Raw genomic sequence first — 22,973 nt, 5'->3', positions numbered from 1 at the left:
AGTGTACAGCGTACAGCTTCGACTCATCGTTATGAATGAAGTAAAACAAGTCTCTCAACTATCTTAATTAATAACAACAAAAAAAACTTTTAAAACGATTTATCCATTTTTATTTATGACCGCCACTCTTCAAACCGAGGTACTTTTAATTTTTTTCCAATACCGGAAGACATGACACCTCCAGATTTACCGCTCTACCCATCAATTATTATAATAGATTCTCTGTCTCGCTCGCACGCTCATTCTATTATAATTTAGTTTTAGGATGACCTCAGAATCTTTTAGTCGTATATCCTGGAAGGTGATAGGTATGAAACTATGTATGATTTGATGTATGCTGCGGAACGATTAGGGAAAAAATCTTTTAAATCATGGTCTTACTACAGATAAACCGAGTTAGTTTATTATTACAGACACTGAAAAACATAATTAACTTACCTAATTAAAAAATACATTTTAATAAATTATCCTAAAACCGATATTTTTGTTAACGACCTGTTGGCCGGTGTAGCGTGTTCGGTTCTATGTAAATAAAATATGTATGTTGTAACCATGTAGTAACGAAATATGTTCCGTGTTACTGTTATGCAAAAAAAATCTTTCGGTGCATATATATTGCTGTAAATATAACTAACTGCAGGTTTAGCATTTCGTACGAGGTTAGTCTACTCGACACAAACACATAGACATAAAATCATGTATCACTACATTATGTAGGTACATAATGTAGTGTAGTCATGATGCTAGGTAGCTGAAGCACTGTTTCACATAACTGCGTGCTTATTCTAAATCAATTTCCAAATCAATTCATCAATTTTTGTTAGTATTTAAATATTGATTCAGTAAATTTGCAATATTTGCTCAAAACCATAAAGCATAAGAGAGGTTTTATTATTTTGTGGACAAGTTTACTAGTTAGTTTAGATTGACGTTCCCGTTGTTACCTCTCATTCTAAAAGCTAATTCTGAATCCAATTTTCCACACAATCTTACAGTAGCATCATCCTCCCACTTTATAATCTATAAAAATCCCAAAAACAACACGAATCAATTAAGAACCGCATTGCCCGCACCGCCCAGGCCGGCCCAGTGTTGCCCACTAAAACCGAATTACCCGAGCAATTACTGTGTTGCCGCGTTACGGCGTAAGCCGGGGGCGCGCGTGCCCGCCCGGTCACGACCCAGCGCAAGTGTTGCAACTGTTAAAAAATCGATAATGAGCGATTGATAAATTCTAATAGAAGAATTAATTGCAAATTGATAAATGGGCGAATTTACTTTGGACCGATATTAAACTGTTTACGACATTTAAACTTCAATGGAATTTTTTGCTTATCAATACGTTTCGCTGTTATAATTTTATGTTATTTTAACTTCAGTCAGGAGTTCACTAACATTCATTCAGGAGTTCACAGCGGATAGGGATGCTACATGTAGAAATTGTAGAATTCACGTAAATCTCTACTAAAATTTTTGAACTGACCGCTATACCTACCTTGCCAATTTTCCAATAGATACAAAGAATTCTTAAGCTTTTCATGTGTTTGGCCTTTCTCTTCTTTATCTGACTACATACTTAGAAGGCAACAAATAGAGCTAATTAATGTATGACGTAACTAGGATGTATACCTTAGTTAGGTATTACATTTGTCTCATCATCTTTTTGCAAATAATATCTTATCTATTGCTGCTAGATCATTCCTATTCAAATAACGAAACGAGGATATTCCGATGTCCTGTCTGACCTCAAAATGACGGTTATAACGAGCTAATAATTGGCATTCCAGTACGGAAGCGTAATCTACTCTTAAAGACTTGTAAACAGAAATTGCACGAGCAGACAGCTGAACCAATATTAATAACTCAAACCAACTTCCTTCATTAAAATCAAATTCATTTTCTAACGTTTTCCATACGTTGGAAACAAAAGTTTTTAAGCTTCACCGCGTTAGATAACCAGTCGAAGACACCTCTATTTTTATAGCTGTAGAGTTTACTTTAATATATTTGTGTGTAAGTGTTAAGTGTGTGTTATTAAAGCTGGACATTCAATCTCGGGCATCCACCGGCATCCATCACGCGACCACGCCCCTCGAGAGTGTTTCGACAACGCTCTTGCCACGTGATTTGTGGGTGATTAAAATATTAATAATGTCTTTAAAGCGTTTAAGAATAGGGCTTGGCATGTCAAATGTGATGTAGATGCTATCACTGTTACTGTTTAAACTAGATGGTTCAAGACAATGGGTTACTTAATGTCAGTGTCAAAAAAAGCGTTCTATAAAAAATCAAACTTGCATATGTTGTGAAAGATTTTGTGACTCTTAAACGGGAAATATATTGTAGTTATAAGAAAAGTTTAACATGTTTTTACCTACCTACATGTACCTACCTATACACTTTTCTGACTACCATTCTGGTCATTACTAACAACAATGTATTAAAATGAAATGCATTTTCACATTTGTGCTTTATCAGTAATAAGTAGTACTTACACACCAAATTACCTACGTGCTGCATCTCATTTCACCTCGAATATAATAATTTATTCAGCGTTATGTTATTCTAAAATTACCCCTAATTTTGGGTAGTTACGAAGCTATAACCTGGCAACACTCAAAATGACATTAACCATAGAGCCGTAAATTTATCTGGGGTTTCCAATTTACGTAAATAATGTCAAGGATTATTTAAAATTTGTAATAACATCCCTAATGAATATTCCAAATCCAAACTACTGGCCAGTGAAAAAAAGAAAACAAATCACTGGCTGTTAAACCACCCAAATTTAAAAAGAGAACTCGAGTATGGAATGTTGAAATCAACAGGCTACCAATTTTGAATACGCATTCGCGAACTCAACTTTGAAAAGAAACACTAAAGCGTAGATGAAAGAAAGCATTTTCATTTAATAGTTTTGTTGGATTTAGTATCTTTTGAAAGTGAATCGTTTAAACGACTTCCGTTTTTTCGAAAGAATGTTAAGATTAAGCCAATTAATATTCGTATGTTTTGGATGCATAATGGAAACAAAATTTGAGTTTATGGGTCAATTTTGAAGAATTATTGAAACACATTCGTTACGCATAATTTCTAATTTCGTAGTACCTATGTAATATTGCATTCGTATGTTTTGTATTTACCAATATTCGGAATAAAGTATTGGTGTGTAACTATCGAGGAATGCAAACTGTTGTTTAGTAGATAAACAAAACTGTAACACTCCTCACACTCGTTAGCTGGTGCTTAAAGTCAGCAGACTAATTACGGAAGCGTTTATAGGACGCCGCCGACGGTCAGCCTTGGTGATTTTGATTTGATACCCCTTATGTAAGGCCCCACCAGTACATAGTGGCTAACGATGGGCCATGCCAAGCCACTGCCATGGGAGACTACGTGAACACCTATACCACGATTCCTTTGAAGTGTCATAAAAACCGACAACTTCCCGATTGCGTACTACGATAGACAACTGATTAGATGGCCAGTCGGCCGCCACGCCATTGTAAAACATTGCCCACTGTACACAATGGCGATGACTTGTCATGGACCATCCTTGACCACTGTGTACTGGGGCCTCAAATTGACCGATGCGATCAGTTTCGCAAAACATCTTGCAAATTATTATTATTACCGATTTACATAATTTACGATTACATTCATTTTGAAACATACATATGATCTTTATTTAGCCACTTTTCCCCGACTTCGCTTAAAGTTTGAAAACACATTAAATCTAATATCAATGCAGTTACAAGCTACCATTTAAAAAAAACAAATATAAAAAGTTTTCAAATGTAAGTAAAAATTAAAATAAAGTTAAAGTTTGTAATACAACTTTTATTACCTATTTTTTTAACCGATTGTCTGAGCATGCGTGATCCTGATGATCACAAAAACGGACTTACCCAGCAATTACTGTACCTTTATGCTGTTATTAGGTGCTTGTACATTAAAGGGTGTACATTAAATAGGGGTCACATATGACCTTATTGTACAAAGAGACTAATTATGGTTCACATTAGACATGCTGGCTAAAAATAAACCATGATGGCTCACCTTCTAACACTACCTACGGATAGACTCTACATTGTCATTCAGCCACTTTATTATGCACCGGATGCACCCATTGAACGCCATGCTGTCAAAACTCGGAATTTTTATTTCATCAATTTGAAATATGAATGTAATGATACTTATATACGGTTCAGGTCTGCTTACTTCACGTTTTTTTCTAATACTACGGTATAGATATGACCGGCATAAATGGCGTACTCGAAGAGAGGCCTATGCGCAGCAGTGGGCGATAAAAGGCTGATATGATGATGATGATGATAGATATGCAACTTGAAAAAAGTTTCTAAAAAATGCAAAGCTTCTATTACAAAATTTCGCTATTTCGGAAACTTTCTGTACCCACGTACGTGTACAACAACGGGGCAAAAACTTACGACGTTTTTCAAATTGTAACTTTTCTTCTCTTTATGCTTCATTTCACGCAGTTTATAACAAAGAACTATTTACCAAAACGACAGTCCTTGACTGAATACAAACACCGTACGTATTGTTGTTGGAATTTTACGGATAATTGTTATATTACGCTTTCTTTTCACATTCTAAAATGATTTATCGCTCAGTAAGTGCTGTTAACTCGAGCTCTACAATGAAGCATAAAATCTCGCCGTCAGTGCACCAAAATCGACTTAAAGAAAAAAAACTATTACCACTCAAAACCCTACCTTAAGTGGTGTAAGTTAAGGTTTAAAATTGGTTAGCGCGAGTATTTTTTTTTCTGTAAGTTGGTCAATAAAAAAGTTGTACGTGAGCGTAGCCGCGGGCTTGGCACGAGCCCGCGCTCCACGCCTAGGATCATTTTGAATCTGTGGACGTCAGGTCAGACGCGAAAAGTTCACTTTGAATATCTGGATGATTCATTACAATTTTTTATGGTCTATGGTCTTTTTGGTGTTAATAAAAGTTTGAAATTTAAATGGGTTCAGGTAAAGTTATAATAGCAAATGACTTTGTTTCTGATAAGTATGATACGAGACGATGAACATTTAGCAAAAAAGAAATAAGGCTTTGTAAATAACAATGATTTGATATGGTAACAATCTTGATGGCCTAGCCAAAACGCTACCTCTCTGAAACAATTGGTAACCATTTGGTAACCTATCCTATTGCAATGCTACGTACCTACAATACCTACCTAGTACTAAGTACAGTACTAAGTATAAGTCCTACCGCGAAGAATGGATTGTTTTAGACATATATATTTAAGATTAGTTTTATGTCATAATATAATTTTTAAAGCTATACTTAAATAAAACTTAATTAAATCCAAGAACCCTAAATAAATCTAAAATTGAACACACAATATAAATCTACTAAAAGAGCCCTCCCCGCGCAACCCCCGGCGCAAAGGTGCCCATCATGCACACTCGTTGCGTTACCGCGTTGCGATGGACTGCCTTGACTGCCTTATCTTAAAATACATACCTAAACTTTAATATTTTTCTTTTTCGCAATTTTAAAGCGGTTATCGTTACACAGGCGCCATGTCAGAAACCGCCATCAGTATGATATCCGCCTAAGGCCACATATGTATAGTATACTTACCTATAATAAATTCCCGAGGTATTCAAGCAATGTTAATCTGTTCAAAGCAATCAGGTACTATATTGTCTGATTGGCAATCATTGGCGAATTATCTTGTCGAGGCGAACGTCTATAAATCAATATTATTAGATTATTTAACTTTCGTGAACGTTGAGAGAGGTTTCGTAACAGACATTCAATTTGAACTATAGTTCGTTTTTTTTAGCATTAGAAATAAGGTAAACAATCTGGAAGTGTCTTTTAATTGAAAAACACAATTTAAAAATAAGTTACGGCAAATATGTAACAATTATGAATCTAATACGATCATTTATATTCTTCTGCTTTCATAAAAGTAATAGTTTTTGATTTTTAAAAAGCGTTTTTCAATTAAAAGACATGTCAAAATCGCTTACCTTCTTTCAAGTTCTTTCTAATGTTAAAAAAAACGAACTATAGTAAACTCAATATACTATAGAGAGTATAGAGCAATGAAATGAGTGAAATTGACATTATTAGATATAGCCATACAATGTAATCCGTTTTAACACTTAATTTGATTGATTTCCCAACCTACCTATGTGACAAGAACAATAGTTATTTGTTTTACAAGGGGGCAAAGTTGTTGTTTTACCGCTCGTGCTAATATTGATACCCGAGCAAGCGAAAGATTCCAAAACTCGCTACGCTCGTGGTTCGAAAAATGGAATCTTGAGCGTTGCGAGGGTTTCAAAGCACGAGGGTTAAACAAAACACAAAATTTTTCACCACACCAACCCGAAGCAAATATTAAATGTAAAATATCAAACAAAATGAACCCAAATCAAATCCAAATGAGTGTTATTAAAAATGGATGCTGATACGCAATAATGCGTCAATTTATTTTTTCAATAAGATGTCAACTCAAAATATTGACGCTTAAAGTTGACGATTTTATTGCAAAATGGATGTGGGATGACTCATTATTGCTAAACACCATCCAAATATTTATCATCCAAAATCATCATTTAAAAGTCAATTCTACCAGCAAACATGAGAAAACAACTCAAAATTTGCATTTTATTACTTTGCCTCACATGTGAATAAAATGTAACTTTGCTATCAGTTTTTGAAGTGCAAAGTAAGCCTTTCCGAGCTGGTGTGGTGAAAAATAAATTTCCATTATATATATTTTTTGGGTGCATTACATTTGTTATAATTACTTTTCATATATTATAGTTTGATATATCGTTATTTTGAATAACGTAATAAATGGCATACTACCGTAATACCTAATTAACGGTATACATAATGTTATTATTGGTATAAAGGTCATAAGGTATATTTACACTTCGTCTAATATACATTGCCATAATTATTACATACTCTAAAGCATATTATTTGTTATAACAAGTGATATCACATAATTATTTATGTGGCATAATAGTTGCATGACATAAATGGGTTAGGTTAGGTTGGAACTGCGACTCCGCATAAACGAATAACTACCTAACAAAAGGAGGGTTAGGTTAGGTTAGAACTTTGCCCCTCCGTAGAATAAAATACTCTACGAAAAAAAGTGGTTTAGGTTAGGTTTGAACTGCGGCCCCAAGAACGAAAACCGTGAAAAAATTGGTTAGGTTAGGTTAGAACTGCGACCTCCCTAGAATAAAATAGCTAGCAAAAGCAGTAGGTCTGCGTACTAGTTATAAAAAGTATGTAAAACTTTACGTTATCAGTTATCAGTAAATGAAATATGACAAAAAATGTTATACAATATATGTATTTATACTTGATAAACTTGTATGAAGTATTACGTTATACAAAAATATAATATAACAGATGTAATTATAAAATACGTATATATACTATTTGAAAATTATATTACATTAGGCATTATATCAATGGCAGTTTAGATGAAATCACAATATAACAAAGACAACGTATAATAAAAATTACATTATAACATACAATAATATATCAAGTGGCGTTATAACAAATGTATGATAGATTTTTTATAATTATATTAAGCATCACACACCCATATTTTTTATATTTTCCTGTGCCATAAATTTGTATTTTGTGTTTTGTACAATAAAGAGTTTATACATACATATTAATACAGTAATTTTATACATTTAGCGTTTGCGCTAATTCCGGTAGATTCAATTTTCTCGATTCGATCGATTCGAGTTCATGATGTTGGCCCAATGAATAATCCAAGTTTGTGACCTCGAGCGCCGAATCATAAATAAGTCTGCTAAAAATCAGAACTACCGGATTTTACGCAAAAGAGCCCGGTTACATAATTCGACAAAGTTACTGGATTAATCTGCTAGGTCTTGAGAACAGTTATGGTGTTCAAATCACTCATTAGATGGCGTTGTACGCTCGCAGTAGCAAAGCTACATCTCGCTGTTAAGATTTTTCCTGTGATCATAGGCCTTCAAGAATTTTTCGAAATCTGTATTGGTTAACGGTTAAGTATGATGAATTTTTGTAAGCGTCCTAGATAATGATATCAGGGATGTTGCTTTAAGTGCTTAATTTAGTTACATAATTATAACAAATATTAAACTTTTTTATTCGTAGTTTTACATGGTTTTACCATGGTCTAATAAAACATGGTCTTTCATTCCCAAAGTGACACGCGATTACGTCACAATAACATTGCCACTTTATTTCAACATAACATGTTACATGGGTACATTATACCTATGGTTAATAAGTTAAAATATTTCTTTATAATTTTATAATTTTCATTTATATGTATTTTAGCTTAAATTTTACAATAACACGTCATTTTTAATTACTCGTTAGCAATATCTTCCGATTCACGAAAGAAATTTCAGACTTTCGGGTAATTCTGTTTATACTACTGGCAACACAGGATAGCGCTGTGGACATTTGACAATTCGGATCTAGATAACTTCATGCCCTGACCGTCATCCTTGTCGAACGCGTGTTAATTGTTATTTCCTTCTCGCTCAGTGTCAGCAGTCGCAGTGTTTTCCAAACTTTTAATTTCACGTCGTAAGCTTGGTAATTAATGTGTAACTGTGAATTAGTTTTTTAAACGTTTGTCTTGTATAGATAAATAAAGTTTAATTTAATACATTAGATTTGTTTTATTTTACTATGTTTCTACATGAATAACTTAAAATTAATGCCGTTAAAATAATTTTCACCGTTGGTTAAAATTCTCCCACATTTCAAAGTTTGAGAACCTGTAAACAGCATGATGACGTAGGCGCGTGTCAGTTAGGTCATACGAGAATCTCGGAATGGAGTACCAGGCGGAGTATATTATTATACCATGGGTTTTACAAGTAATTGTATAAATGATGTAAATCGACCTAGTACTTGGCTTGGCGAAGGTTAGTGTTATGGGTATAAAACGACGAGATAAAACATATTTAACTAATTGATGGTTGTAAAGTTTTATGAATAAAGGTCAATCAAGGGTATCTCTTTGAATTATATTAAAAATATCTCAATTTATGATGTTTTATTTATTTACAATGATCACTAAGTAAGTGTTTTGTTTTGTTCTAGGTAAGCTGTGAGAAGAAACCACAAGTAGACTGCTAGAATAATATCAAAATGACTTTCCGTTGTGTTCCTACATTCCAAGCTGTGTCCAATGACAGTAGCGCCACCTGGGTAAGAATTGTGTAACAACTTTAGTATAGTTTCACTACTCGCCGATAGATGACCAAAGTCCTAAAATACTGTTAGTTAAATCTTGTTTTTAGTTCGTGTTGCATATAATTTAATTAGCATATATAAATAAATAAGAGCTGATATATTTACAAGATATTCAAAACAATATTAGTTTTTGCTTACAAAAGCACAAGCATTCCTTCTGTTTTTATTTTTCAATTTGATAACAACGCCATCTAGCCGTATCTGACTAAAAGCTTTCTGCTGTGTGAGTAGCCTATGTTATCAGCGCTCTCGGAATTACGCTACTCAGCGGTAGATGGCAGTAATCATTACAATTTTTTATAGTTTGTTTAGTAGAATAAAGATGGCGCAACATGTTCTTTAATGTCACTATTTTAATTAAAATTTTAAAAACTGTGATATATCTTATAATCTATATTATTTAATTTGTTTTGATAATGTAGTATAACTAAATAATCTAGTTGTATTAAGCACAGAGTCCTCTTACTCCCACACATACTTAGCTGTTTTCTTTCCAATGAACTATTGACTCTTGGAGTACCAACTTGACATGTCAACAACTCGCCAAAGACTTTTGACCCGAAAGTTCGGTTCGGTACAAACTTATCCCTTCCTGTGCCCAAACGTTAGCACAGAATAAGTAATAGTACTACCGTACAGAAAGGAAACTTCCCACAAAACCGAAGTTTGACAGCGGTTCGGTGTCGAATCATGCCGTCCCTTTCTAATATATGGCACTATCCCTTTCGTCTATTTAGGGTTGTCAAAATTCAAGCCATTATCTTTCTGTGGTCGTGCACGCAAAGGGACGTCAAAGTGTGTCAACCCTTATAACTGCTCGGAGCAATGCTGAGCCGAACGGAGCCGAGTTTGCCCGAAGTTAGAAGTTTCGTACCTCTGACGTATGCTAATTTAAAGCAATTATAGCATTCTAGTCTCACTAACTCACTTTCATTGAACTTTATAATCTTTTGCAGTTGTACCTATTGTTGTAAGTACAGTTGAACCCGCTTGTAATAAGTATGACATTGAAGAAAAGTAATAAATGTGTCATTCAAAGCAAAGGTAATCATCTCTCTATTTTTGTTACGTTTTTCAATTTAATCCCCAATTCCTTTGAGAAAGATGGGTTTTGTATTGGTTCCCTTACATTCCACGACTCTTCTCTTTCCGCACAGACTCTACCAAAGATATGTGTAACTGTAAAGTTCCTGCCTAGAGTCTAACAAAAAAGAGTAGAAATTAAAAAGTGGCAATAGGGTATTATACTGTATTTCAAATAAATTATTTAACACCATGCATGAAATAAAATAAAGCACCAGATAATTATTAGAAAAACACAGATAGGAATTATTTTTAAACACAAGTTCTATTTAATAAATCAGATAGAAATATAAAAAGTAGGTGAGTTGACCGTGACGTCACGATGTAATGTTTCATATAAATTCCATATTAGCAAATTTTGACAGTTCAAAAAAAGTAACTGATTTAAACTTTCACGATTATTAAACATTATCAAACTACACAACAGGACTTAATCGCGTATTTAAGTTTTAAGATTTACCTCTGACGTTTCGAGGACGGCGTTGTCCCCGTGGTCTCGGAGAAGACCCGTGGACGCGATTAAGTCCCGTTGTGTAGTTTGATAATGTAGTAGCTGATTTGACTAGTAGGAAAATACCCTATACTGTAGTGTCGTCCATTTCACATCAATCTATATAAGAAAACGGGAAATTCAAAAATGGCGACACCACAAGGGGCCGATTTTTGAATATCTGCCGCTTGATTTCGTGATTTTCCCTTCAATATATCTCCACTACTAGGCATTTAATTTCTACTAATAGAATTGAAACGAGTGGTCAATGCCACTAGATTCCCAATATCTATTGCTCGTATTTCAAAATTATCAATTCGCCGTTTTCCACAGACTTTCGAGTGACGAAATCGAGCGATCGAAATTCAAAAACAAAACCGCCCTCTGTATTGCCACTTTTTAATTTCTACTCTTTTTTGTCAGACTATACGTTACATTTTTTTACTTATTATAGTAGATAATACTTATTTCTTCGCTTTTTAGGGTTCCGTACCCAAAGGGTAAAACGGGACCCTATTACTAAGACTTCGCTGTCCGTCCGTCCGTCCGTCCGTCCGTCCGTCCGTCCGTCCGTCCGTCCGTCCGTCCGTCCGTCTGTCACCAGGCTGTATCTCACGAACCGTGATAGCTAGACAGTTGAAATTTTCACAGATGATGTATTTCTGTTGCCGCTATAACAACAAATACTAAAAACAGAATAAAATAAAGATTTAAATGGGGCTCCCATACAACAAACGTGATTTTTGACCAAAGTTAAGCAACGTCGGGAGTGGTCAGTATTTGGATGGGTGACCGTTTTTTTTTTGCTTTTTTTTTTGTTTTTTTTTTGTTTTTTTTTTGCATTATGGTACGGAACCCTTCGTGCGCGAGTCCGACTCGCACTTGCCCGGTTTTTTTATAGTTTTTATTCACATAGCGGGATAATGGACCCATCAGTTATACTAAAACTGCCCAAACGCAATTTTGGCATCAATCAAAAGCTTCGTCACTTTCCTTAACTCGAGCTCATTAAAAAAGTTCAATTCAATCCCATACACACACACACTTACACACACACACACACACACACACATGCACTATAAACTGGATATGAAAGAAACAATATTATAGATTCGCCGCTGTACGAGGAAGCTTTTGGCTGTAGTATATGTAGAGACGTCAGATGCGGCATGAAAGCTGTATCTTTTTTCTTAATTTCGAGTGAAAGTAGGTACACAACAGCAAAGGTACTTGTGTTTCTTTTTCAGGTGACATAGATGCATATTTTACATAGATAATTTATATGCATTATTTTAGTTTAGTTGATGTGGCATAGACTCAAACTTGTCATAGGTTAGGTAGGTAATTGAACACCATGCTAAATGCTGTTTTTTTTCAAATCTCATGAAAAATATTTAGCTAAAACTTGCATTTCATACTGTTTCAAATGTGTCGACCATCTTCATAGTACCTACTACCTACATCTATAAACTTAATTGTTAGAATTTAAAATGTTACGTACCTAAGTCACAAGTTCTAATTGTACAAAAATAAAAACAAGATTTATTTAAAATAATTAACTGTTTTTTCACAGTACGTTATACAACTCAGGCCGACTTATCGTTCGCATCCATCTCAGCCAGTCAATCGTGCCACTTTTCCGTTTCATCTCACATCTCGTCTTGTACTCGCAGCACCTTTGCCACGGCATGTGATAGCCGCGAGCGCCCGCCGGCGGCCGCGTTCGAGATTCAAAAAATAAAAACGCGCGGGAAAATAATGTTTAAAAAATAAAATCAGCTGATCGTTAGTCGGCCATATTTGTGTGATGTTATTGTAATTTTTTTGCGTTTTGATTTTGCATTTAGAAAATAGTTGTAAATTTTTGTTTTATGTAATTTGTTGATTACCTATTATAATTTTAGTGAGTGTTAAACTTCTTTTTATCGGGTTTGAGAACGAATCAAATTATATTACGGTTTGAAAATCAATCAAAGCTCCTAATCACATATTGAACGTGAGATGCACCGTAGACCAATAACGGGGCAAGGTAAACAATATTATTCATTGTTAAAACGAAACGCAACTAGGCGAAAGAGTGAGATGGGAAACAAATCATCGATCTAAAGAAAATAGAATTCTCATACGAAAGGTAATGGCGGAACAATAATCGTGTAAAAGTTCACGATAGTTGCCCAACGTGCGGTAACAATGCAACGCGCCCAGATAAGTAGACCTCACACTAATCGATTTTGAAGGTACTATAGTCCCGCACCCAGAGGTCAGGGTGAACTGGACCTTAAAAGCGGTCATCTCGGATAATGATCTGCAGATGACTTATATCGCGCTAAACCGACAATGGCGGCTTAAACCCAACAATATGACCAATTAGTTCGCCAAGATGACCAAAACCGACGAAGCTACGATGACTGGCGGATTAGACGACGACATTCTAAACGACAAAAGAAAAAGATACGATTTAGACAAAATGTCTGATAAATTTACCAACAATAACACCATCAAATTAGATACAAACTTAAAAAGAAAAGCTAACGAAGACTTTATAGATAAAATAACAACTGATATAAATATAGAATTAGACAAAGATAAGACTATTAGACTGGAGCTGCGGCAGCCTGAAACTGAGTTTAAGAATAATTTAGAAAAGGAAGTTAATGGAGGTTTGCTTACTGATGACTATGCGGTGCAGGACGAGAATAAAACTATAGGAGATATCGTTAGCAATGAAGATGGATACATACAGAATGGCCAAGATGATGTAAGTACTTAATATAAATAATAAAACCTGTAATATCAGATTCAACTTCTTAATCTGTTGTGGATACAAGTTGGTTACGCTTATTAAGAACAGATTAAGAACATGCTTATTACGTGGAAATCTATGTTGCAAAACGAAAATAGATTACTAGGATATGTTTCAAGCTAAATCTTTATACTCGTAAATCAAAGCTTGAAAAGGAGGGTTTAGTTTTTTTGTAGGTAATACCTAAGATCACATCCAACCCAACTCCCAATGGACGCTTGTGACATTGCTGTCTCGCTAAAACTTGCAATATTCATTAATACCTACCTACATATTGTACACTTCAAGTGTTTAAAACTTTTAAACACCAAAATTTTACATTCCCTCGGTGACATAGTAGACAACTTTTTTTAAATTTGCAATATCTCCATCTATTTAAAGTCAATCATCTGCGTTACCAATCACATTTGTGACAAGTTTTTTTTCTTATAGAGATTTTAATCATACATTTACGACAAAAAAGAAATTATCTAATCTTTTACCCGACATGGACATAACTGTTTCCAAACAGATTCGCCGAGATAAAACGGTCGAAACTTTTTGCAATAAAGTCAAACGCGGAAATAATTGCACTCACTATCAAATATAAAGTAGGATGCAAAGACATTATGTAGCTTTTTGCTAGTTAATGTGATAGTAAAGCCTAGACCAAAAAAAACGACGTCAAAGGAGATCGTCGATTTTCTTAGGCGTTTGGGCCCACTCGCAAATTGAACGTATACATGTAATATATATAGGAAATTAATCGTTATAATTGCTAGATCATGATGATAAAAACAGAATCACGAAATATAACGGGAATTTTGAGAAATACTGCAATAAAATTGAACATGACAAGAAAAACTTTTATATACAAAAGCATATACTACTCACACTATTTTGTAAAAGTGTTTTGACTTTTTAAAAGAAAATAGACAAAGTCTGACATGTAAATGAAACTGAAATCGTATCCGCTTTCAATAAAAAGTTATATTTTGATCTTATTCGGAAGTTCAATGTTACTTCTACGGAGAGTGAACAGATTCATTTTAAATCTTCTTTCAATGAAGTAAGGTTTATTTAAGGTTTAAGGTTGGCGTTACTTGAAAATATTTGACAGATTGTTAAAAATGGTTGCGTTTAGTTAAATAAAAGTAGCATGATATCGTCGTATTCTGAATTCGTTTAAATCTCCAAACTATGTAACTAAATAAAAAGTCAAGTTACTATATTTCTTAACTACTTATATTAGGCATTTTAAAAGTCGATTTAGAATTTAAAAGTAGGTATATATTAAATAAATAATGAATGACACTAATAATATTTGAAAGGTATCGAAACGCACTTATGTCAACTATGACTTATGGCTACCCACCTTATAGTTTAATGCAATGAGATTTTATAACTGCTTAGTGAAAAAACCTCACGGTTTGTGTGAATTTGAGCGTTAAGTATGTCAATGCTAATAAAGATGTTGACGACGGCAAGGCTTTTGTTAATATATAATACATTGATTTACGGAAATGAATAATATAATGTTTTTTAATTATATATTTCTATTTCCCGTTTCATTTTTACCCAATATTATATATTTTTCAGTAATAAAATGCGTATATAATTACTGTAATAGTCTGTACCATATACCTACGTGATAGATAACTCTGGGCCCAAAATCGACGATCTCCTTTCTTTAATTTTTACAAGCTTTTATTTAACTTGCAATGTACCTATGTATGTATGTAAACTATGTAACTATGTTTGTACGGGTCAAATCTTGCAAGTTAAATTTGACTCACTTCCCGGTTTCCGATGAAGCTGAAAATTTGCATGCATATGTAAGTTGGGTGACAATGCAATATGATGGTACCGTCGAGATGATCTGACGATGGAGACAGGAGCTGGCCATATATACTCTGTAATAAAACAACGCAACCTAATTGTGTTTGAGGTTTTTAGAATATTCTCGATGAGTAGGTATTAGTTGTCTATGTAAAGAAAAGTACAGTCAGCGATAGAAGCTTGTACCAAAAATGAATTTTTTGCCAAAAGTTCATTAAAGAGTAGGTACGTAACAAATTATATTTGGGAGTATCATTTATTCAGTCTGTTGTACAAAATCTCAAAACCTTACACGAGCAACGTAAAAACACGAGGAGTGCGACCGGCGCTCAAAGGTTACAATTTGTGGGTCGGTCGCTGACGCATGGTGCATACAGTGCCTGCACATGCGCGAAAGGGTGCACATAACGGTTTCAAAAGCTATTGAAAAGGTTATATTAAAGATCAATATCTGGGAGAGGTCTCCCAAAACTTTGCTCCGAAAACATAAAAAAACTCAAAAAGAATGGCGGTTTAAATGTATTGTTGGAAATAATATGACTTTATAAATATCTGGGAGACCGAGCTTTGCTCTGCTCGGAAAACATATAAAAACTCAAAAATGTGCGTTTTCCCAGAGATAAGACCTAGCTAGATCGATGTATCGCCCCGAAAACCCCCATATAGCAAATTTAATCGAAATCGTTAGAGCCTTTTCTGAGATCCCTGAAATATATATATAAATAAATATACAAGAATTGCTCGTTTAAAGGTATTAGATAGATGGATAAGATATAACCTAGGTATGGACAATTTTCAAACTCAATCAATCTGCCGAAGACCGTCTAAAAGGGAAGGCCGTCTACAATAAGGTATTTCGTTGCTTTTTCTTTAAGCTGTCAATTTATCTCATACCTTTAAATTCTTGTATATTTATATATTTCGGGGATCTCGAAAACGACTCTAACGATTTCGACGAAATTTGCTATTCGGGAGTTTTCGGAGGCGAAAAATCGATCTAGGTCTTATATCTGGGAAAACGCACATTTTTGAGTTTTTATATGTTTTCCGAGCAGAGCAAAGCTCGGTCTCCCAGATATTTATAAAGTCATATTATTTCCAACAATACATTTAAACCGCCATTAATATCTTCAGCCAGAACCCTCAGTCAAGAACTGCACTCTTACTTTTAGCACCTGCGCCGCGTCCGATTTGCTGTGCCCTTTGCCCTATGCCGGTAACCGCCGAATTCACATTAAAATGTCGGCTCGGAACACCGTGGATGTAATTAAGGAAATGACAATTTATCAACCGCGAGTCGCGTACTGACATGCGGCGGTGATAGTAAACATGGTGCTTTTAAAATTTCTCGATTCGTCGGTATCTTTGTTATTTTATGGATATAACTTCGCAACTGGTCCCATAGTGAAGTCAGGAATTAAGGATCTGATATTTAAACTGTGTGCCTCATAAGAAGGCTCAAAGTCACCCAAAGGGCAATAGAGAGGGCTATGCTGGGAGTCTCTCTGCGTGATCGCATCAGAAATGAGGCCATCCGCAGCAGAACCAAAGTAACCGATGTATTAGCCCTCCGAATCGCTAAACTTAAGTGGCAGTGGGCGGGGCACATTGCCCGTATAACCGATGGCCATTGGGGCGGAAAGGTTCTCGAGTGGCGACCACGTACCGGAAGGCGCAGCGTAGGTAGACCCCTCACAAGGTGGACTGATGACCTGGTAAAGGTCGCGGGAGTCAGCTTGATGCGGGTGGCGTAAGGCCGGTCATTAAATTGTGGCAGTCTTTGGGGGAGGCCTATGTCCAGCAGGCGGCTTAGCACGGTCGCGTTTCTATCCCTTGTCACCATACCTGTCACGTTCTAACAAGTATGTAAGTGCGAAAGGGACGCGCATAGTGATAGTCGATAAAAATGGAACCGTGCTGAGCCCGCAGGAGACGTCCTCTGGCTGATATAATGATGATTTTTAAAGGTACTTACACATAGATGTGTAGGTATAGTCTGTGCCGAAAGAGAAGAGTCGTGAATTGTATGGGAACAGACTCTATGTTTTTAGTAGGTAGGTAACGTGAATTTGCCCTCGGAACTGAAAAATATTTTATATTTTATTTTCTAAACTTAATATAACAAGTAGTTTTCCCATATGAAATTCGTGGTATGTTGATGTAAAGAAATAAAGACATCAAAATAGAAAAATTGGGAATGGGACATTTTTCGAAAAAGTTTTTCCCAAAATTTTACGCAGAAAGCTCAAACTGCATTGATATAGGTATTAACTTTCATACGAGTACAGTGGCGGATCTTGGATTTTGGTTTTGGAAGGGCTCGGGGGAGCTTTGCCCCTTTGCCCTTTTCCCTAATTTAATATTTTATTAAAATATTTCATAAAGGGTCTCCAGTGTTTTTTTGGGACTTGAGCACTTTAGTCAAAACCCGCTAGTTAATGCTGTTTTCATACCAGAAATTTTTGAAAATAGTTATCACAACTCGCTGCCAAAGCAACAACCAGGTCACCCCAGATATGTCAACAAAAATTTTATATTCACACTTACTTTTATTACATAAGCATACTTAAATATTTGTTCAATAAACCCGATAAACGCGCGAAATAAGATCGTGAGATACACCGAATATAACCCAAGCGCTTTATTACGCAATTACACCCATTTACACCCATAAATAAGCATGTTTATAATGCCACGGGTGCTTATCTCGAACAGCTTTATTTGCTGTCATTTGTCAAACACTTAAGAGGATAGTATAGTGGATCACCGAACTTTTAGGTTTTTAACCATCTCAAATTCTACGTTAGGGGTTGTGCACAAATCACGCGAGGTGTTTTTGGCTACTTTTTGAGGTGAATACACGTGAGATTTCCTTATACTCCCCCTCCCCCAACGTGATCTGTCGTGATTTTTTCGTGACCCCCACCCCCCCTCTCGAACCTCGCGTGATTTGTGCACAAGCCCTTAGTAAATCAGATATACTATCCATGAGTCTCAAACTGTCATTTAAGGATATAATAAGTTTTTGGCACAAATTTCATTTTTGGTACAAGCTTTTATTGCTGACTGATGTAGGTGCCTACTTTTCTTTCCACGGGCAACTTATACTCATCGAGACAATTCTAAAAACCTCTAACACAATTAGCTTGCGTTGTTTTTTCACAGAGTTCCTAATGGCCACCTCCTGTCTCCATCATCAGATCAGCTCGATGGTCCCATAATATTGCATTGTCATCCGACTTACATATGTATATCGTCGCTGTGCGTGCAAAAGTCGCCATGTGTTTTTAACCTACTTTACAGGAGACACAAAAAACTGTTTATTTCGATAATTATTGAACATATACAAATCAATATTTTTATGACAAAAGTATTTGCACTTTTACATATATTACGGAATTATCTGAAATGATAGTTTAGTTTCAAAAGCGTGAAAAAATTTTTTTTCAAAAATATGTTACATAGCGATTTTTGTTTGAGTCGTAAAAACCTCTAAGTGTCTTAACCCGTACAAGGCCAGATTTAATTATTAAGGACCTTATACAATTTGTGTGCTTTATCGTTACATGGTTATTTAATAAAATGACGTGGGTGTTCAATAAAACAGAAAAAAAATATTTAAGACGATATAATGGAAATTTTATCATGAATGAATAGTTTACGTATTTTTTTTTATTATAACTAGATATTACTACATATTAATATTTCCTTGCTTGTAAATTGAAATTTTGTTGTCTTCTAATATTTCTTTAAACTTCTTTCTCCCAACAGCATACGAATAAAGGATTCAAACGACTCTTCTACATATATTCTGGTACTATTTATTATCTGGTACTAGTTATTTATAATTTTCATTTGAAAAGACATGAATAATATAATAATGTATTGGTCTGATGTTTACTACTTTTTTTTCATTTATTATCTATAAATTTACAATATTAAACACGACGCGATATTGCCTAACTGAGTTTTAGCCGAGTTGAAAATAAACAATTGTCTTTAAGATAGCGACCTTGCCTGTGAAGCCGATGGACCTGGGTTCGAATCCCAGTAAGGGTATTTATTTGTGTGTGATGACACAGATATTTTGTTCCTGAGTCATGGCTTGGTCATGGTTGTTTTCTAATATGTATTTAAGTATTTATATATTATATATATCGTTGTCTGAGTACCAACAACACAAGCCTTCTTGAGCTTACTGTTGGACTTAGTCAATCTGTGTAAGAATGTCCTATAATAGAATATAAAAAAAATGTCTTTAAGTAATGCATAAACGCACTACATGTTCATGTTATAAAGTACATTGCGCTAACTTTATAATTTTTTTTATTAGATATAAATCACAATTACATAATATTTTGATCCAAAAGCATCGTTAAACCAGAATGGTTTGTCTCGATACTCCATTCCGCAGTACTTAAATCATGAAATATACAATAGGCAATACATATTTCTATCTTTTATGTAATTTTCCATTCACTTATTACCTTTAAAACTGCCAACAACTTGTAACGAAAACTCACAAAACTCAATTATTTGTACACACACGTAATTTATTTTGCTTGATGACTTTTTAGTGCCAAATCAATCATGATACACTTTAAAATGAACATGTTAACGTGTTTAGTATACAACTTGAGGGTAAGTAAAAGTACTTACCTATAACGTAATTACGGTAGACTGGATACTGGATTGTTATAAGAAAATTCCGCCATGTGTCGTAAAACGCACGGCCTAGAAACATAGCCTCGACTCCAACCAGTACAAAAATTATCGCTATGTGTGAAAAACTACATATCGGGCGCAAGCGCATCTAATCATTTTTCAATAAACTTGTAGAAAATATCGCTATGTGTCAAGAATGACATAGCGAGCGCACGTCTGTAATTGCTGTTCAAATAAGCTAATGTAGTTATGTGATTTATTCCAGTTAGCGATTATAGGAAGAGCATTCATTGTATAGGCATCACATACCTACATTTGTTAAATCCTTAAATATTGGAATAAGCTCAACGCTGTTTTTGGAGCATATGCGTATGGAAATAAGGTTCAAAATGGCATCAAAACCTAAAAATCGTCAAAAATCACATAGCGACTTTTGTAGGCACAGCGACGATATGCAAATTTTCAGCTACATCGGAAACCGGGAGATGGGTCAAATTTAACTTGCAAGATTTGATTACAGACAACGGGACAGGTGAAACTAAAGAAAAGCTTGTAGAAATAAAAGCTTAGCGAATGTTTTACCTTTTCAGGGTGCTTAGCCAAGATGCCAATCGTTTATGCTCCGTGGCGAACGAAACGATGATGTCTCTATCGCACTAATATGGAAGAGTGATAGAGACACAAAGCATTTCGTTATCGTAGCGCAAACGATTGTCCTGGTCCCGAAAGAACATAATTACAAAATATGAACATAATTTTAAAACTCCCTAAAACAACGTTGGAATTGGTTTTGGGCTATGTGTTAGGTACCTTAACGCCACTTGCACCATCCCACTAACCCGGGGTTAACCGGTTAAATCTGGAGTTACCATGGTTATCAGTACAATTTGACACTAGGTTAACGGTTTAACCGCTTAATCCCGGGTTGGTGGGATGGTGCAAGTAGTACCTATACATACTTAACTTTTTAGCTATATACTTCTAGAAGTATAGCTAAAAACATTGTATAACATGACGATGACAACTTCTAGAACTTGTCATCATCAATCTCGCAATAAAATGATTGGCGAGCGTAGCTTTTTATACATTTTATTGATACGCGTATGTGTGTGTCCGTAAGGTCAATGAACTGTCGTAAATATGTCATGTCAGTCGTCAGGTGAGCTGTTTTTGTGTCACTCTGAGTGTGAAGGCACTTTGCGTTAAATCGAAGTCTGATATAAAGTTTCGATATTTTTTTTCTCACAGTCCCGAATTGACAGTCATATTTGTATAACATTATTTTTTATTGGGTTCCGTACCCAAAGGGTAAAAACGGGACCCTATTACTATTACCAAAGAGAATAGATAGTATAGAGGGCTATTGCCATAGTAAATTTTGTAGTTACGGTACATTTACTGCCATCTATCGACACACGATTAAAACTTAAAATAAAATTGAAAATGTATAAATTAATCAAAATGTGTTTACGGATAAATGATTTCTAATTTTTATTGTCCATACTGACCCATGTTCTTTCACTGATATGTGTTAAAATTGTTAAATATCAAACGGTGGTGTCGTCAACGCCATCTAGCCGAGAATAGGCCAAAGGTATGGCGCCATCTATTCGAGAATGACTTTTTCTTGATTTCCGAGGCACGTTTTTTTCCTAGACTTTATTTATCTTATACGGAGTTAAGTACATATATCTTTGCTATTACTTATACGTCATGTCGGAGAATTTTGACGTTTAAAATAACACATTTGAAAAAGTAGTCGATGGGTCAAAAATATCACTGTGTTATGTCTTTCCTGTAGACATACACAAGAGTTAAGGGCTATAAAGGTTAATTTTCTTATTTAAACCCTAATCCACGTGAAAAGGTCCTCCTTTTATTTACAGAACTATGATAAAATCATTGCTTACATGCCCACAAGCTGTTAACTATTGCCCACAGGAGAGAAAACTAGTGTGTTCGCGCGAACTGTACATTTTTCTCTCCTGTGGGCAATAGTTAACAGCTTGTGGGCATGTAAGTAATGATTTTATCATAGTTCTGTAAATAAAAGGAGGACCTTTTCACGTGGATTAGGGTTTAAATAAGAAAATTAACCTTTATAGCCCTTAACTCTTGTGTTTGTCTACAGGAAAGACATAACACAGTGATATTTTTGACCCCGATAAAGCAATCAAACACTGACAGATTATTAAAACCTATGTCGTAACATGACATCACTATTTTTTATCTCACATAGACAATTTATGCACACACTTGCATTTCATTTTGGTCGCACTTTTGAAGATTGACAGTTGTTCTTGTTCATACTAATTCTATGGTATGTCTGCCACCAGGCTGTATCTCACGAACCATGATAGCTAGAGAGTTGAAATTTTCACAGATGATGTATTTCTGTTGCCGCTATAACGACAAATACTAAAAAGTACGGCACCCTCAGTGGGCGAGTCCGACTCGCACTTGTCCAGTTTTTGTTTTTTAACGTAGTTACTATCGGAGGCACAAGTTTACAGTGTGGCTAGTGGCTACCACCAGTTTGGCACTGACATAAACGCACGTAACTTACTTTCTATGCATCTCGCTCGTACTCGCATAGGTATATTAGTGCGAGCGTGATGTTTAGACATAGACATAGATATACCTTTAATAGCTATTTGTCTCACAAGGCGGCGTGTGGTTAATTCGTTCGATATGTGAAATTTTGAGCGCAGGGAGGATTTCAAGGCACGAGGGTTAAATAAACTTTGCTCCCGAGTGAAACATATTTTTTTACCACTCCAATGCGCGAATAAAATGAACTGTGAAACGTTATAAATCACATTAAAATGA

At 35.1% G+C, this 22,973-nt stretch overlaps 1 protein-coding gene across 3 annotated transcripts in view; it reads left to right on the top strand.

Moving 5' to 3' along the window:
- The window catches only part of LOC134800754 (transcription factor AP-2-epsilon), an 85,674-nt gene that overhangs the window by 18,986 nt on the left and 43,715 nt on the right, over positions 1–22,973 (top strand). Inside the window, exon 2 of one of the 3 annotated variants that reach the window (XM_063773295.1) lies at positions 9,138–9,240. The exons of 1 other annotated variant lie outside the window; for it this stretch is intronic. In XM_063773295.1, coding sequence (XP_063629365.1) covers positions 9,181–9,240 — 60 coding nt within the window. In that variant the 5' untranslated portion in view covers positions 9,138–9,180. Of the gene's footprint in view, positions 1–9,132; positions 9,241–22,973 lie in introns of all 3 variants that reach the window. One more of the 3 variants, XM_063773296.1, reaches the window with a different exon arrangement.

The sequence above is a fragment of the Cydia splendana genome, chromosome 20 (assembly GCF_910591565.1).
Source record: "Cydia splendana chromosome 20, ilCydSple1.2, whole genome shotgun sequence".
NCBI classification, from domain to species: domain Eukaryota; kingdom Metazoa; phylum Arthropoda; class Insecta; order Lepidoptera; family Tortricidae; genus Cydia; species Cydia splendana.
The sequence above is the reverse complement of the archived record's forward strand: the minus strand, read 5'-3'. Positions and strand labels throughout refer to the sequence as shown.